Source organism: Oratosquilla oratoria, chromosome 7 (assembly GCF_046742065.1).
Source record: "Oratosquilla oratoria isolate Oo_2021 chromosome 7, ASM4674206v1, whole genome shotgun sequence".
Taxonomy (NCBI): domain Eukaryota; kingdom Metazoa; phylum Arthropoda; class Malacostraca; order Stomatopoda; family Squillidae; genus Oratosquilla; species Oratosquilla oratoria.
Genome location: NC_134783.1, coordinates 45231076 through 45251075, shown reverse-complemented (window position 1 = coordinate 45251075; position 20000 = coordinate 45231076). Strand labels below are relative to the sequence as shown.

The 20000-nt window shown below is 37.4% G+C and overlaps 1 protein-coding gene across 1 annotated transcript in view; it reads left to right on the top strand.

The window, feature by feature from the left end:
* LOC143027138 (uncharacterized) overlaps positions 1–20000 on the top strand; it is a 426550-nt gene that overhangs the window by 304354 nt on the left and 102196 nt on the right. Inside the window, exons 8-13 of the mRNA XM_076188192.1 lie at positions 9562–9722; positions 11279–11427; positions 11881–12023; positions 13690–13883; positions 15560–15595; positions 16726–16907. Of these exons, the coding sequence (XP_076044307.1) occupies positions 9562–9722; positions 11279–11427; positions 11881–12023; positions 13690–13883; positions 15560–15595; positions 16726–16907 (865 nt within the window). The remainder of the gene's footprint in view (positions 1–9561; positions 9723–11278; positions 11428–11880; positions 12024–13689; positions 13884–15559; positions 15596–16725; positions 16908–20000) is intronic.

Below are 20000 nucleotides of genomic sequence, written 5' to 3'. Positions count from 1 at the left end.
ATTTTTAGTTTTCTTTCTTCGAGACCTATATGTTTTTTTTTCATAGTTGCTTTTTCTTTTCTTTTTTTTCTTATCCTTACAAAATTACTACCTCCTCCTCCTCCTGTCTTTCAATTTGTTTTATTTCTTTTGTGTTTTCCATGCACTTATTTTTCCCATATTTGCTTTATGATCATATACATCTATGTTGAAAAATGGACGAGTTTATTTCCTTTTATGTTACTAGGTTGGGTTCAGAGTGTAGTCAAGTTAACTATTAACAATTAATACGTTAAGATAAGGAGAGTAAGGACAACATTCAACTATTTGCTGAATTCTAAAAAGGAAAAGGAAAATAATAAGTGGCTGGTGACTCGATGTCGTAACTATTTGCTAAGCAGAATTCAGCTTAGAATTTTATGAAGCTTTGAGTAATGAAAGTGTCAATCAGAAGAATAAAAGCATCTAACGGTAGCCAAAAAGGATCTTAAAAGGCAACGAGGAATGCAAGCGATAGGGATTATTTAGAAATGCAAACTAGAAAAGGGAGGGAAAGGAAAATTAAGTTAAGAAGTATAGATTCAAGGTACGAGATGTATAGAAGACGAAAAGAAGACGTGTCTAGGGCGATAGTAAGACAAGAGGCAATTTTAGAAAAGATGAATAAACAGTATTTTAGATTTCAGCGAGTAAAAAGTTCACTTTGTTCATAGGCGTTCGTTCAAAAATTATATTAACTGTTAATGATGATCATCCACAAACAGCTAAGATGTGGAGATAACAGAAGGGTGATAGATAGGAGTGAGATGGGTGAGGTGTGGGTGGATGCCTTGGCACACTACTTTCCTTAAAAGTGGGAAGAAGCATTTGATATGTAAAGAAATAGAGTGATAATGTTACCTAACTTCTCAAAATAACATGAAGAGAAAATTAAGAAACTGTTGCAAATTGTAAAAAAATTGTGTAAATGCTCACAATGTTTAGATTAGAAGAGGATAGTGATTGACAGTGAGAAATAGTTTCAGAAGTATATATGTAATAGAATAGTGGTAGATAGGAAACAATATATAAAAAAGGCAACACATTAGTAAAAGATAAAATTAGCAGAAGGTAAACTAGATGCGTGTTGGGGATCATATTTTGAATGGGCAAATTGAATAGAAATGTATCTACCTCTAAATGTGTATGAATAGCAACTTAAAAAAATGAGATACAGTAGGTTGATTTTTTTTTTTTTTTTTGGGGGGGGAGGTTTTTTCTTCCATAATAATAATGAGATAGGTGCTTTTTAATTGCATATTTTACACACACTACATATTTGTTTTCTTCAATAGTTATTGTAAATGTTGATATATGATTTGTTAGTGTTTTTGATGACACCTAAACACTGATATTAAGTTGGATATTTTTGTGTGATTTCTTAATTTGTTTTTGCTCTTAATTTTGTACTTTATTTTTATTAAGTTTTATCAAAAGTACCGTTTTTTTTTGTTTTTTATAATTTTTCCCCCTTTTTTTTCTCCGTCCTGTTCCAACGCTGCCTGGAGGACTTGCAACGCTCCTTAACATGAAATTTGTCAATTTTATCCATCTTTCCTTACTCTAACAACACTTGAAGCAATTTCCATCCATCCTTTCATCCATCAACACTTTTTTTTCCCCTCTCGCACCTGATCTTGCAGGACCTCGTAGACACAGGATTTGCAGATTTTTTTCAGCTCGGCTTGTGCCTGCTTGGCGCTTTCCGTCATACACAGAGTACGCAATGCCAAAATGCTGACAGCTAAAATAGTGGTGACTAAACAAGACACGGTACAGCTAACCATTTTTTTTTTTCTGCTCCAGCCTTCAACTGGAATAAAAGGAAATATATAATATTTTTTCCTCTTCCCCCCCTTTTTTTTTCTTTCATTTCTTTTTTTTCTGGGTCATGTGAAATTAAAAGTACGTCCAGTTTGGAGGAAAAACAAAACCTGCTTTGCTTTTCCACAAGAAGAGAACAGATAGAGCTTGACTTCTGTGATGAGTCGAGTGTATGTGTAAGCACCCGGCACTAAAAGGCACTTTATATCATCTCCTATGCGTGTTCCCCAAATCCTGTGCTTTTGCTTGGACTCAGAATTTCATTTATTCATTTTATTTATTTGTTTGTTTTATCAAACCTCTCCAAAACAACAACCAACCTCAACTGACACAACAGTGTATTCATCCTCCGTACAAACACAAAGTAATCACTTCCCAATAAAGGTGACCATAGAATTGGAAGAAAAAATAAAACCCACGTTCAAGAGAACATCTATAAACAACCAAAAAGCAAAGTGGCAAGAATACTCAAAGATATAGAGAAGGAACTAGAAGACTTTGAAATAAACCCACCCCTGGATAAAACAGTAAACAAAATAGTAACCACCATCCAGAAGGCATGTAAAAAAGAGAAGAATAAGAAAAAAAAGATTGATGAAACAGTTGGTGCAACTCAGGGAATACCATCAAGAAAACAGCAATGTGACATTAGCAAGCATTTTTCCAAATAAACTTCAAGCCCACAACACCAGAAAATAGGAAAATTAAAGAAATATTAAAAATCAAACCAGACACCAAAACCACTCCCTCATTCACTAGCACAGATATAGAAGGAGATGTAAAGAAATAAAAAATCCCAAAAACTGAAGGCCCAAATATATCTCAAAGATCCACTTCAAATACCTTGGCCAAACAGCCATAAGAGCCTTAACATTTTCAACTACTTGTTATACAACAAAACCCTAAATACCTGGAAAAGATTTAATTTCTTTGTTATCTTGAAACCAAACCACCCCTGAAAAACCTGCATCATACAGACCACACTATCTAAGACAATGGAAAGGTCGATTGCAGCAAGAATCATATCAGAGCTACCTGCCCCTCACGACCAACATGGATTCAAGGAAGGCCACTGTATCAGCACACTGCTCACAAACATCACACAAGTGTTGGAATGATTCAATAAAAACACCAGAAAAAAACAACTGTTGTAGCCATTGATATAAACAAGGCTTTTGATAAAGTCCCCAGACACTCACTGTCTAAAAAGATTATTGAGACAGACGTTCATAACAAAGGAAGTGGTTAACCAACTTCATAATAGAAAGACAATGCAAAGTAACCAAAAACAACCAAACCTCGGGAACAATAAGGCTATACAATGGAGTCCCTTAGGGGGCAATACTTTCTCCATTACAAAACAATCTCTTCATGAGTGATCTTCCAACTCCAGAAGCAGAACTAAACACCAATATTCTATGCAAATGACCTGACAGTGATAACCCAAGTGAGTAAATATAAAATAGCAGAAAAAACACCCAGGCCTACTTGAACAAAATGAAACAGCTGCTTCAAAATAACGGAATAGAAGCTTCACCCTAGAAAACTATAGTGGCATTGCTTATGCCAGGCAAACATGAATAAGAAAAAACAACCAAAAGTAAGATTAAGTGGCTAAATCCTTCCTCTGAAAAACAACCTTGAAATTATAGGCCTCACATTTGATACTCATATAACTTTTAGCCCACATATCAAAGCTCTGACCGCAAAAATCAACAAAACATCAAACTACTTTGGACAAAAAAAAAATAGTAACCATCTACAAATGACTCCTAAGATCCTCCCTCGACTATGCCCCCACAGCATGGTTCCCAAAAATCAGCAAGATGATCACAAGTAGTTTACAAACTTTACAGAATGGAGGACAGAGAATGATAACAGGATTTACCAAAACCGCTCCAGTTGGGGACCTGCATACAAAAAACCAAAATCCTGCCCATAGAACACAGTATGAAAATGACTAGAACACAATTTTGTGACAGTACCCTAAACACCACTCACCCTTTACACTACATTTTACAAGCACCACTAAAAGAAAGCAAAAAAAAATCACACAAGCAGAATACTCCTTAAACAATTATAACACAGAAAACATTATAGTAAAAAACACATAAACCCCACAGAAAAATCCCTCAACACTGGATAAAAACCACATTGGTATGCATACACTCAGGTCACCATCCAGCATTAAAGCAGTGCTAACACAGAATAGGCCTGGCCATAGATTCAAATACCCCTAGATATAACCATTATACAGAAGGCACAGAACACAACTACATTGCCCAAACAATTCCTAGACAACAACACAATATATCTTCCCTGAGTGATTCGTGGTCCCACTCTGAGGCTGTTGCCGGTTACCCGAAGGCCGCGGGTCTTCTGTAGCAAAGGATTGATTGATGTTTTATTCAGTTATTCAAAAATTTTCAGCCTTTTTTTTTTCTTTTTTTTTAACAATTTGACCACCACAATCCTTCCATTCTACCCACACAGGAGAAATACATAACAGCCATGTACTTCACCTTCAGCACCATAACCAACGTGGGCTTTGGCAATGTGTCCCCCAATACAGACTGCGAGAAGGTCTTCACAATTATTGTTATGCTCCTTGGATGTGAGTCTGAGGTTCTTGTGGGTTTCTGACCCAACAGACCTGTATAAAACTCGGTTTTTGTAAAATCATCGAGGATAGAGTAAAGACTCAAACAAATATGCTAGCAAACTCCTTCAGACCTATGCCCACTCTGAAACACACACATGTGCACAGTGTGTTTCTTTATGTGTGTGTGTGTGTGCATGTGTGTGCATGTTAGTACCCGTACATGAGCGTGTGTATCGTGTGTGTATATGTGTGCGCATATTGTGTATGTATGAGAATGTGTGCGTGTTTGTATACGTGTATAAATATGTGCGCCCACTCCTGTTTGTGCATGTTGAGCATGTGTACGTATGTGTACGTGATTACATGCATTCGTTTTGTGTGCATACACATGTGTATATGTTCGTGTTAGTAGGTGTGTGTTCGTGTGCGCATTTATACGTGTATGTATTTATGTTCGTATACATGTGTGTGTGCGAGGATATGTGCGTGCGTTTGTGCTTATGTGCATATATGTTTGTGTGCTTACCTGTTTGTTGGTGCCTACATGTGCGTGTGTGTATGCGAGTGCACGTGTGTGTGTTCAGCTGTACAGATAAATGCACAATGAAGAACTCTTTTGAACACGTGCACGAGCCTAGCCCAGCTCTAGTAATTAGTCTCTATATAATATATAAGATAGTTTATACCAATATAGACCTATTATTCCATGCGCCTGTGTATCCGCTGCTCTCCTCCTTGCTGCACGCACATCCATATTTTTCTTCATATACTGACCACATTCACATACCCTTGATTTCTTTATTAAGTTATCCAAAATTTTACTTTTTTTTTTTGCCCTGTCATTTGTCTTATCCACCTATTTATTTTTATTTTTATCTATTTTTTTTTTCTTTCCTTTGCCCGTTGTCCTACTGCCATCGCCTACCACATCCTCCTCAGCGATTTGGATTGTCCACGATGCCTTACATCCAAATTTCATGATCATAAAAAGAATTAATACCTGATTTTTTTCTTTTTTTTTTCTTTTCTTTGTTTGTCCATTTGTTTGTTTTGTCACCACCAATGACCTACAGGAACCCCGTAGGCTCCTCAAAAAACTGCGAAGAACAAGATCATAAATTGGAGCCCTTTCACAACAGCACTACATAACTACCCGACTTTTAGCGCGACATTCTTGAATGTCCGTTTTCTATGAACACACTTGACCCCCCCAAAGAGGCCAATAGGTCAAGACGCTTTTTGGGCATCAGACCTATTTTGACCACTTCCTTTTAGAAGTGTGTTTATTTGTGGGGGACTGTTTATTGGTAAATAAATGAAGCAATCACATCACATTTTACAAAATTCACAAATTCTCCTTCCGTTCTACCCACGCAGGAGAAATACATAACAGCCATGTACTTCACCTTCAGCACCATAACGAGCGTGGGCTTTGGCAATGTGTCCCCCAATACAGACTGCGAGAAGGTCTTCACTATAATTGTTATGCTCCTTGGATGTGAGTCTGAGGTTCTTGTGGGTTTCTGACCCCCCAACACCCCCTCCTAAGTAAAGATCGCGCACACGAAACGTACACACATGCACACACACACACACACACACACACTGACAGAAGCAGAACGCAAACACGTGTAAAATGTTACACACACACAAACACACACGCAAATACAGAATCATACACACAAACACAAAGGTACACACTAACGCACATGCAGTAGTACACACAAAAGAACACAAACACGAATACACAAAAACGGACATCACACAAGAACACAAGCACATACACAAAAACAGGGACACAAACATGCAAATAAAAACAATACATGAATCTAAAAACAGTTTAGATAAAATTAGATATGAAGACGGGACCACACGAGCATAGCTCCCCTTCCCGTAAAATACAACTAGGTAAATACAAACACATTCAGACACATATATACAAAAACACTTATCAAATACACACAAGAATACACACAAAATTACACAACTACTTATACACACACACATTTAGATACACATATCAACACTTAAAACATACAGTAACAGGAACTAGTTACATGTACTTTAGATCAATACCATAATCATCTAAATTAGTATAAACACCATCTTGGAATAACCAAACTACATGATGCTGCATTTGTACCGGCCTAAATGCTTTATGCTTTAGCTTCAACTAGATTGAAAACCTCATACCTCTTCCCCATTTCTCCATCGTCTTTTCTTTCACCCTATATGCTATACGCCTTCAGGAGGGATCCTATTTAACCCTCCACAACGCTACAAGTGAGGAACAGTGATTTTTTTTTTAATCAGCTTTGTGTCCTATCAGGAGTACGACAAACTGGTTGTTTGACCCATTTTTATGGCTTGCTATTGCTTGTTGTTGGTGTATTTTTGAGAGTTGTTTGAGTAGAATAGTAATAGTGGTTTTGCATGGATAGTTCTTTTGACATAACATTTTTACTTTTCTTTTATCTTTACTTTTTTATGCATGGCCCTTCACAGGGCATTGAAATCCAGGGTGAGCGCTTTAGTTGCTTTTTTCAAGTTCATGTCATGGAATTTAAAATGTTTATACTTATATACATATACCAGAATGTTTTGCTTATATTTTATATGCAAAAAATGCCCCTTTTAGCACTTAAGTAGATGCGCCTTTTACTGAAATATCCAGTGGAACTTCTCAAGCTTCTTTTAAGAAAATTTTCTGTATAAATTCAAAGGTGGCTTTCTCACTCATTTTGACCAGATAGACTATTTTTTCCTAAATGGAAATGTGCAAAAAAACATCCACATCAAAATTATTTACAGCGGGTGTTCCTGTTTCAGTTGTTTATTTATTTATTCATCTATTTATTTGTTTCTTTTTATCTTTTATTTTACAGTGATCCCCCACCAATGGTTGAGGTTCGATTAAATACAACTCAAAAGCGAATCGCAGCTAAAACACATTGTATTGTTATCTTGTTTTGATTTTAGACGGATAGTAAAGCGTCAAGATCGGTTATTTCAAAGACATACACGAGCCCGCCCGAAAATTGAACTTGCAGACAAAAAATAAATGAATAAACACTTTACAGAAAATAAACATAAACACCTGTTACATACATGAGACTAACATTATATTCCTCAACAGCTGTAACCTTCAGAGACTCAACAGCTTCCCTGCTGTCAACGTCCGTTTCTTTTGTGGGGCACATAAAGATCCCATCTCCTCTTACTTCTGTCTTCACTAACTTTGGGACATTTAAGTACTCCATGGTGTTATGTGAAGCAAAATATTGTCGAATGTACTGTATCAATTTATCAAAGTTAGGTATTCACTAGAAAACTACTTAGAAATATGAGGCCTGATGGATTAGCATACTTAGACAAAATGCACCTTGAGTATTTTTGCTCCAACCATAGACTTGGCATCAGACTTGAGTGAAGTGAATAAGGAATTGAAGTTTATCTCGAGATCCCTCTTATGTACCACTTCGATGACAACAGAGGTGAAAGTACAAGTTTTCTATGTGGTAGAGGTCTTGAAAGACAGGATGCCGGGGATAGATATATCTTCACACTTTGGACTGGATTTCTGATCGCAGTTGTGAACAAGTGCCCCAGTACCTTCTCTACTTGTGTTTAGTCACAGCAATTTTGTTACAATTCAGTGTTCTGTTTGAAACCATATCCTTTCGTGCAATAATTCTTAAGGGCATTTTTCTTTGACCTTCAGCATTCAGAAGAAATTCATAGACATGCTCTTGATACAGGATACTGATGGTGTAGGATTGCAGCAGCAAAAATACATTTCCTTTGAGATAATGGTTGACTAGGTAATCCAGTTTCTTCATATTCTTATTTCAACATTAATATTTCAATATTAGATAAGTCTGTTGGTTCTGTAAGTGTCTCTTACAACAAACTGCCATATATTTGTGTGTCAATGAGTACTTTACGTTTTGCATACGTCATACTAAAATAGGTCTCACTCTGAACTGATGTGTATGAATACTTGGTAGGAAGATAAGGAGTCCTTGAAACTGAAAGTCTTAGTTTAGGTTTAAAGAGGATTATATGAATGGAGAAGTTCTACTAGTGGAGACCTGTTTCGTCTCTATTAAACAAGCAAAATGAGCTCATCAATCTTACAATGTTTCTCGATACCTCTTGGACTTCTCTCCGTGTCTTTTACACCTTGCATTGTCAGTCTTCAAAACAATGATTTGGGTGTGTTATCACCGCTTAATTGTTCCACTACTTTGAACATTAAAATCTCTCTTCCACTCTATTTTCCTTTCTTCCTTTTTTATTCCTTACTTCCTGCTTTCCTTCCTTAGTCCTGAAATGTCCCTTGATATCCTTGCTATAGTCTGACCTCCTACAGATCCGTGCTCAACTAAGGGATATTTTTCTTCTGTGGAGACATGGCACTTATCCATTTTCTTTTTTGGATATGGAACGAACTAATTTACTTTTTCGTATTCTTTGAAACTTGTGGATTGTTGGGTATATTTCAGTTTTATTAGGTAACTCAAACAAGTTCGACACGCGTTTTTTATGAACAGAGTGGTCTACTTATATAGTACTAGTATTGTAATTCGTTATGAGGTGTTATGTCTAGAGATACAGTACTGTTAAACGCCTACTTGGCAACTTACCAAAGTAAGACATTTACTAGAAGGCTTGACCTAACAGAGGTATAACCTTGACGCTGTTAACTGAAATAAAATTTAAGTAAAGCAAAAGTAGGAAAATTTTAATTGTCGAATGTTCAGTTTAGATGACAAAAGAATTCAAACTATGAATAAACTTCCATTTTTTAGCGCTGCCCCATTGAAACTACACAGTAACTGATTTTTAGCAAGGGATTCGAGAATCTATGCTTTTGTTACATTTGTTCAGAAAGAGGATATTTTGGTCACGTTTATATATCGCAGGCTATCGAATCAATCATTGGAGAGGGCTCACTGTACTCTAACAAATCTTATTTGCACCACAACCAACCTTTGCGGTATTTCAGGATTACTTTCACTTAAGTTCTAGAAGTGTCAGAAGCTGCCAAACAAAATAAAAAAAAACGTCGCCATCCATCCATGTTGGCTCACAGTGACAGGTCCTTCTTTCCTCAGCTCTAATGTATGCCAGTATATTTGGCAACGTTTCGGCCATCATCCAGCGATTGTACGCGGGAACGGCGAGGTATCACACGCAGCTTATGCGTGTGAAAGATTTTATCAGGTTCCATCAAATTCCTAATCCTTTACGGCAACGCCTTGAGGAATATTTCCAGGTGAGTTTCAGTGACAGTGAAATTTGGTTTCATTCCATTTGATCTTGTTCCACAAACCTGTGAAATCTACGGTCAGGATGACAACAAAGTGCAAATGACTGTAGCAGGTCTATAATCTTAAAAAAGACATCTTGTCATCCTTTTCTTTCTTCAATTTAGCGCGTGCATCTATGCGTTTCAATATACTGAATGTAGTTGTCGACTTAGAACGTTAGAGGTAATTGCCATATGCTTGGAAATATTTACTCTCCTTAGCAAAAAGTATTATATATGCAGGGCTACGAAATCACTGGGATGTTCGTGTTATAAATATATTCAAATTGTAGTAAATTCATGTTACTTCAATGACCAAATCATCATTTAGGTACATTACGGAATAAATAGATTGCAAAACACCGGATATATTTCTAGCTCCAACAGCCACTAACGGAATATCGCTGGCTGAGCAGGTTAGGGCGTCGTTACATGCGACATAGGTCGAAGTGTGGCGGTTCGAATCCAGCCGCCGGTGAAGTTGAACCTGGGGTATGGTCTATCAAATTCCACGTTACGAAGTCCTCCGTGAGGGGGGAGCTTATGACGATAAAGTATCATGACAGTTTATTACCTGTTATATACGTTTGAGGCTATTATGAATTTTATTTTTACAATATTTACACCAGTTGGGTAACATTATAACTGCTAATATTTTAAAAGAAGATTATAAATATTTTACGAGTTAAACTCGTTACAAAATTTTCCACAATACCAAAGGTCTGACAGGCGAATCTCAAAATGCGTTCCCAATCAAAACATAAACTAATAACCGCCTTTTGAGTTGAAAATCTGTTAAGCATTTAATATCCAGAAGTGAATTAAATATGTTCATTGTACATACGCAAGAAGACATTGTATTGACGGTATTCTCTGAATTCGACATTATAGTTGTTAACCAGAGAGCGTTGTTGTTGCTGTCGTTCCCTAGACCATCTGGCCGAACGGTCACTGAGAAACGTCAGAGCGTAAGCTAACCTAACGGCGGAAAACAACCACACTATTACAAGACCCCATGATCACAAAACAATGGGACGACAGAATATGTGATATTTCATGAGTCATAATGTATCAAAATATAAACACAAAGTTGTCTTTTCTCTTGAATGGGTTGTCAAGTCCAGTCAGGACAAACATTTGCATAAATATACAGAATTCCTCATGGACATGCATGGGTATGGTTCAATTTGAAATGCGTAATAGTGCACACTAGAATACAAATATCATAGCCATAAAATACAACTTCCTAGCAAAAATGCATCTTATGTTTACAACATCCTTTGTCCCATTGAAAAACGGGGGAGGAAATTTCTCTCAAGCATATGGCAATAATCTTTTGTCTTACGGAATCCAATTCATTCATGCTCTGTAATGGTAATCACAACAGAGTATAGTTGCGAATTTTAAAGATAGCTCATCATTGTTCCCATCGACATAAGCGCGTGTTATCGACGATGATATAAAAAATATACAATTTTGACTAATCTATGCTCTTCCCGCTGAACATGTGTGTGTTCTTACAGCATGCGTGGTCGTATACTAATGGTATGGACATGGGATCAGTTCTTAAAATGTTCCCAGAATGTCTGCAGGCAGATATTTGCCTCCATCTCAACCGGAATCTGGTTGAAACCTGCTTAGCCTTTGAGGGCGCGGCACCTGGTTGCTTAAGGTAAGTGAAGCCAATGACCTAATTCAAGCTACAATTCCCTCTTTGTGTATGTTTAAGACAGATTGAACATTTTAGAAGCTCTGCCAAGGGATTCGAACCCTGACTTCGTGATTATGCACGCACAGGTCAGGGTTCGAATCCCTTGACAGAGTTTTAGAATATTCAATTCCCTCTTTGTTTCTGGTAGAGAGAGAAAAAAAAATAGATAAATAAAAAACTTAATGTTTTTCCTCTTTCTCGAGAATTGAATGTCTAATGTGGATTTTCCGTCAATGTGACTACAAAGTGACACCCATTAGGCATTTCACAACGGGTTGCAATGTCTATAACCATAAACCTTTATAACCTCAATCACTGCCCTGAAACTACTACTATTGCTAATTCATACGAATGATTACCTTTTCTTTTCTTTTTTTCCCTCATATAACTTTTCTCTTCCAATTTTTCTTGCAGAGCCTTGAGTATGAGATTCAAGACTACACATGCGCCGCCAGGAGATACCTTAGTCCACAAAGGCGATGTCCTTACTGCAATGTATTTCATAGCTAGAGGTTCCATTGAGATCCTAAAAGATGACGTAGTTATGGCTATTTTAGGTAAGTTGAAGAATACTGATGCATTTACTTCACCCTATTATTAAAATTAGAAATTTGTCCTATTTGCCGGCGTATAAGACGAGGCTTTTCACAGTAAAAGAGAAGCACAAAAATCATCATGTTACTATTGCTGCCATATTATCGAATGAGATGACACAGAATGCAGAGCAACCGGTGATGTGGCCTAGAGGATCAGGGGTATTGAGGTGTAGTCTACTGAATAACAATAATATCGTGTTAACGACAATAACACGTGTAAGAGTTTTAATTTATCAAACAAATTAAGACAAATGTCTCGCCTTTTTTATTCTTTAAGGAAATCTAAATAAATACGTAATTTTCCAAAATGTAGGGATGTGTTCTATGTGGAGGTGCGTCTTATACGCCGGCTTATACGCCAACTTACACGTTTTGTAATCGAAACGCGTTCGCTCACATTTTTCAATAAATTCAAATAAAGCAATGATGAAACACTATATTCCACAAAGGTAGGTATGGGTTCTATGTGGAGATGCGTCTTATACGCCGGCAAATACGGTAATACACACACACACACACACATACATATATATATATATATATGTTACAGTAAGAACACGTACCTAGGGATTACGCGTAATCCCTGAATGTTTATTCAGTGAATACGCGTAATCTCCGTTTCACTAACCGTTTATTCAGTGAATACGCGTAATCCCCGTTTCACTAACCTAACCTAACCTAACCTAACCTAACCTTAGGTTAGGTTAGGTTAGGTTAGGTTAGGTTCGGTTAGGTTCGGTTAGGTTCGGTTAGGTTCGGTTAGGTCAGGTTAGGTTAGGTTAGGTTAGTGAAGCGGGGATTACGCGTATTCACTGAATAAACATTCAGGGATTACGCGTAATCCCTAGGTACGTGTTCTTACTGTAACATATATATATTATTATTATTATTTTTTATTATTTTTTTTTTTTTACGACATTCGTGAATTACCTACATTTTTCTCATCTTGATGGCGCCAACATTGAGTACCTGATGTGATCTTGGGAGATGGACATCGGAAACAATCGTCTCCCTATTATTTGTTTTCAAATTCCATTGGCACCATTTCTCTCATCTGGAGGTGCAACCCTGAGGGGTTGCCATTTGAGTTTCTGGTCCGGGACCAAAACCTCTCTCTCTCTCTCTCTCTCTCTCTCTCTCTCTCTCTCTCTCTCTCTCTCTCTCTCTCTCTCTAAAGACACACACACACACACACACACAAATATATATATATATATATATATATATATATATATATATATATATATATACATGTATATATACATATATATATATATATACACATATATATATATTTCTGTCTCTCCAAACTCTAACTACTTTCCATCAATATGTTTACATGAGCTGAAACAGGGCAACTGCTTCCCTACTACTACTACGTTGCTAATGCTCATTACTTTTACTTTACTATTACTACTATATTTGCGCTACTACTGTACTATTACTACTGCTTCTGTCCCTATTGATACTACTATCATTTTACTGCAAATGCTATTTTGTTATTACTACAATTACTTTACTGTATTACTACATTAATGTTACTACTACAGGTATTATGTATAGGTATGCACTAATATATGCTCACAACATACTTCGCTAACTGAGGAACGCATCTTGGACATTTCAGGCAAAGATGATATTTTTGGCGAAAATCCATGCATCTACCCAACGGTCGGGAAGTCTTCTTGTAATGTGAGAGCGTTAACGTATTGTGATATACACAAAATCCAAAGAGATGAAATTATAGACGTCCTTGCGTTATACCCAGAGTTCAGCGAAGCCTTCTCCACCAACCTGGAAATCACATTCAATCTCCGAGACGTAAGTTTAACATGGTTTCCCAGTAATGCCTTTTTTTTTTTTTTTTTTTTTTTTGTATCAGCTGAGGTGGGGTTCAAAATTCAGACATCAAAATGTGTGCTTGTGCATGTCTATGTATACATACGGATGTACATACATGTATACACACTCTTAGACTATAATGCACACCACATTTGTGTACGAAAGTAAATTGTTGTGGACGCTGGGATCAGTTCTGTGAAAGAAATTATCCTCAGTAATGATGGACTATTTGAGGTGTGTATGTGTTATCAGTAGTCTACACAAAATTTCGAACAAGTAAAATAAAATTAAAATAGGGAACATGCAAAAGAAGAAAAGATAAACCAAAATCCTTTGTAGCTGGTATCGACACGTGAAAGTGATAGATGAGACCAAATTCGTCAAAATAGTATCAAGTATGGTGGGGAAAAAAGTAGAGATTTTGAAAAGGAAGAAATGATAGAGGAATATGTGCATGACTGGTGAGTGGATAACATATTAGAAAGAAAAAGAGGAAGATGGATAGGAAAAAGAAACAAAACGGAAGAGAAGAGGAAGTGAGAGAGACTGTCGCTTTTGTGTGTGTGTGTGTGTGTGTGATTCACTTTGGTCTTTGGATCACGTGATGGACTCGTGATCGACAGCTACTTCCCTCCCAAAGAGAGCCCAGAGCTCGTATGACCGATCTATGGGTAATGTGTGTGTGTGTGTGTGTGTATGTGTGTGTGCGTGTGTGTTTCTACACTCATATACACACAAACGTATTGTATATATACATTTATGTATATATAAACATGCACATACATATATACATATACCCTCGCTTTTCGACAATTTAAATTCCTTTCCCATAAGAGTGTCGAACTGGGGACCACAATATTTCCAGTCCTCGACGATGCTACGAAAGTAGTGTCGTGGTGATTAACCTGAAACTTCCTGAAGGGATTAACTGCTGCGACACTTCCTATCATCGTCGTTACCGAAGTAATTCAGTCGAGGACTAGAAATGTTGAGGTCCACGGTGTGGTTCCCTTAATGGAAAGCTACATAATATATGTATATATATGTATATATATATATATATATATATATATATATATATATATATATATATATGTGTGTGTTTGTGTGTGTGTGTGTGTGTGTGTGTGTGTGTGTGTGTGTGTGTGTGTGTGTGTGTGTGTGTGTGTGTGTGTACGCAAAGACTGACAATATATAGGCGAGGTGGCAATGAAAACAGGCTCTAGAGTATAGAGTTTTATTCAGAACCAGAGTTCGAAATGTTTAGTTCTGAATAAAACTATATACTTGAGCCTTAAAGTTTCAACGCCACCTCGCCCACGTATTATACAGTATGTGTGTGTATATACATAAAATTATGTGCACACATGTACACACGCACACACACACATACACACATACACACACACGCACACACACGCGCGCGCGCACACACACACACACACACACACACACACACACACACACACACACACACACACACACACACACACACACACACACACACACACACACATCCACACACAGGCTAAACAAATACATAGATACGGAGGGTCCTTGCTTTACGTCCCCCTTTATAAGTTGCTTGTTAGATTCGTATCTGAGGAACCTGTCCGCTGAATACCCAACCTTGTTTCGCGTATTCGTTCCCCCAGCCAGCCCCAGCAATCCCACTTCCCCCGCGTGGCAAGGTAAGACCAATTTTCTTTGTTTCATTTCGACTTTTATGCATTTTGGAACGTAAACTGGACGTAAAGCAATCACCGTCAGTACTGTATGTATATGTACACATATGTGTACATATTCTTATGCATAAACATGCACACATACATATTCAGGATGGGTTTCAACAAGGGAGATGGTGTGTGGACCACGTGTTCATACTTTGATAAATGAATAAAGATCTTGCACGTGGACGATGGGAAGATGTCTGGCGTGCATTAATGTGAAAATCTTCTAAAATCAAGAAAGCGTAATGGATATAAAAATCATTATACATTTACTAAATGGAAAAAGAATACGAAGCAGACAAGGGCGTCATTTGGAACTGCATCATTCTGTCACCTCCCATTTCCGGCCCCTCTCAACTGACCCTCCCGCTCCCCTCACCTTTCCACCCATATTGACCGTGAACAATTATGGCGACATTATACAACCCTGCTGTAACCCTACCTTTTCCTCAAATCAACCACACTCTCCATTCCCGGCTCTTACACAAGCTCTACTATTCATTAAAAAAAAAAAAAAAAATCAACACCCTAAAACAGACATTGGGCCACACATTAGCAACCAGCTCCTAAACGCCTTTCTTTCACTCCTGTCACACACTCTCTCCTAATAAAAATAAAAAAAATACATCCTTATCCTTTGTCAGGGGCTTCTCGTATATCTGTCTGCAAAACGTAATCTACGCACCTTCCTCTTGTAAACCCACATTGCTCTTCTTTAGTTTCCTACCCCTCCATGTCCAAGCGGTTCACACCCTCCCATACACCTTACAGACCGCAATTAACTTCACTATCTAAAAATACTACAGTCATACATGTTACCTTCTTTGTCCATTGGTACAATCAATCAATCAATCCATTGCCCCAGGTCTCCTGCAGGAGACACTCGGCTCCCAAGTAACTGGCAAAGTCTACTTGGCGAGACCTAGGTCACTCAAGGAAGAAATATTGTTTTGTTGTCTAGGAATCATTACTGTGGGGCATTGTGTATTTGTATTATTATCAATACTATTAGATTTGTTTATTAGAAATGACTAGCTAAGTTTTTAGCTATTTGGAAGATGAGTTAACATTCTTCTTCTTTTATGTTTTAGGAGGAAGTCTCTGGAGTCGATCCTGAGCTTCTCCGTCGAAGGTCGTACGGTTTTGCCTATGGAGGTACACAACGCAGTAATTCCTTAGACACAGATGAAATCAGAAGAGCGGCGTATCAAGTACCAAGACGTCAACCTCCTCGCAGACTCATCAGAGACTCCACAGATGATGATTCTGACCTGTGAGTGTATCGCCACAATGCTTCGTATTTGCACCACTGTTCTTACGCACTGTATTGTTTATACCAAAAGCAACGTAAAGTCTTGTCAGCATTTGTCTTCGTAGCTTGTCTTGCCCCCATTCTTGTTTCACTACTAAATAAAAGATTCATTACACAAAAGTTTATTTCAAGATATGTGGTAGGATCTGGTTTTATGTTACCTTTGTCCTGTTATATTCTGTTGGTACAATAATTTTGTGTATCTCCATCCTATGTTCAAAACAAAAGGCTCCTGACACAAATTTGCTCACCAAGGTGAAAATTGACCAGGATTCCCATTTTGGTTTGTTCGTTTTTCTTTCTTTTGTTTTCATTCAAAATGCAGTTACGCATAGACAACTCATTTCTTACTTACCTTGCCTTCAGCTAAATTAATTTGTCAGGCGTTAACAATAATAGAATGCGACGTTAGCCAGAACCACCTTAAAATCAAAGGCTTGGAGATACCCCCTTGGTATTATTTGGCCCCTTCAAACTAATAAAGCCGTGTGATGATTTTCTTCTGGCCTAACACCAGGCGAATTCATTAATCTGTGGGGCAGGTGGGGGACATATTGATTGGAGCTTTCAGTTCCACCAGAGTCCAACCCTTTAATTAAATGATTTCGTCTAGTCTTGGAACAAAATCTGTAACTCGCGCCATCGGGATTGACGGGTGGGCACTTCACGCCACGGAGTCCCAGTGTCTTGCATTGCGCCCTGAATCCCATACGGCCTCAAGGGTACTTCTTTAAGAAAGAGTGCACAAGTTAGGTTAATGATCATATTAGGTAATGCCATATTGCGGGTTGTAGTTTACCGGTGCTTCTATCATATGTGGGAACGGTTGCCATGGATTTACCTATTTAGAGGAAGAGTACACTAAAGACTATGAAAACTTCTAAACTTAGCCTGTCCTTATGTACCCATTTGTTTTACTCTGATTTTTTTTTTCATTTGTATATGTATTTTTTACATTTACCTTTGTTACGAGTTCTGCTGAAATCAATTTTACAGTTTTTAATCACAAAGCCCTCGTTGGTAATGTAGTTTTCGAATTTTTACCATTCCTTTTTTATGAATTACATTCCTTTTTAAGAATTCGTGTGTAGCTTTTTCATCTTTCCTTTTTCCACCTTTTGTGTTTCTTTGTTTCTTTTATGATAAAACATATTAGATTTATGTATTTCCATAACTTAAGTGATTAAATTAATGTATTCTCAAATCAGATTTAAAAACACTCTGCAGTTTCATATTTCTATAATTGTACTTCTAGTGTCCAGTTATAAGTCTGTTTTTTGGCAATCTTGTCTTTTGCTGTCTCTATTCATGTAAAAATCTTCATCTTCATTGCATATAAACGTATAAATTGATGCTTAATGCTTATTGGCTTCACGAAGTCACTTTGGCCTAGCTCAATGTTAACACATTAGACCTCGAACAGTCAATCATTTGGTGCTTTTTTTTTTGTATGCTTTGTGCTGCGGAAAGTACTTTTTTAATATAGAAAACATCTAGGATTCGTGTAAGCAGAATTATGAAAGTGCAGCTTAGAATGACTGGTTCATTAGTGAGGTTTTCTTTTTTTTCCTGAAATGAATTTATCACTAGACTTGTCTCAGCACACGCGCACGCTGGCATTTGCGACTGCACGCACGCACGTTCACGTACACACACACACACACACACACACACATACACATACATACATATATACATGCATACAAACACACACACACATTACACAAGAAGAAAGTTATGTAGTTGGACAAAGTATGGGTGGTCCTCGAGTTACGTCAGAGGTCCGTTCCTACGGACCGACTTAAGGCGATTTTCGACGCAAGTCGGAATTACCATAGCCTAAAACACCTTAAAGTCATACTTGTATATCAAGAAACACAACTAGGCCACTGGAAAATAAAGGGGTGAACATAATTATAGTATAGAAAATGACATAAATGAAACTGTAATAAAAACATAGAAATGAAAACAATCACCAAAATGACAAATGAAATTATGTACCGTCGTAAAGCCGAAACAACGCATGTCGAGGACGACGTAGGGCGAAGACCCCCTATATCAGAATCGGTGCTGAAGGAGTGTAGAGACACTAAACCATCAAGTCATAATGATATCTGAAAACTTGCTAAGAAAAAGTAAATTTATTAAAAGTTTGAAAATGGCAGACCTACAGTAGTTCCCCCATATACATGAAGGTAAACAAGACATCGGGACATCTAATCAATGGAGATTAATATTCTGGTCATAAAAGAATGCTATGCGACTCTGACCTGTTGTGGTATTTCAAAGTTCCCCCTAAAGTATTGACTGCATAAAAATTGTGCAGTCACTCAAATGCGAGTTGATCAAAGCAGAAAAAATATGCATCACATTCCTGAGTGATTATGAGAATCACGGATACTATTGAAGAAAGAAACAGATGGATGGACTGTGTATTCTTTGATCTAAAGGGAGCATTCTACGAGGTGTTCCACAAAAGGTTGTTGTGAGATCTAAACTTCCAGAAAGAAATGAGAAACAAATTACAAAATGAATATGAAGCTTCCTTGAAGGGAAGGAAATAAAAAACAATAATTCAATATATTTCCTCAGAACGAAGGAAAGTACCAAGTGGAGTCCTACAGGGAATGGCACAGGAACCTGTCATGTTTTTCGTTTACATCAAAGACACAAGAGATGAATGTGTCTGTGGACAGCATTGAACAAAGAAGGAGAGATGAAAGAATCGGCTAAAAGCTTGCTTTGACTTCTAAACATATCAAATAACTGATGGCAAATATGATTTAGTGCCAGTAATGTGATTCACTTCAGGTGGAGCCAGAAAAGGAGAGTGACGTCATACAGATTGTGAGAAAAGGAATAAGGGAAGTTAAAAAGAGGGAAAAATCTAAAGAAATTATAACCAGAAGTACAATAAACAAATATTGTCTAGTTACCCTGGCATTAAACCAGTTGTCCCATGCTAACCAGCGACTAAACCATGTATATATGTACACACACACACACACACACACACACACACACACACACATATATATATATATATATATATAT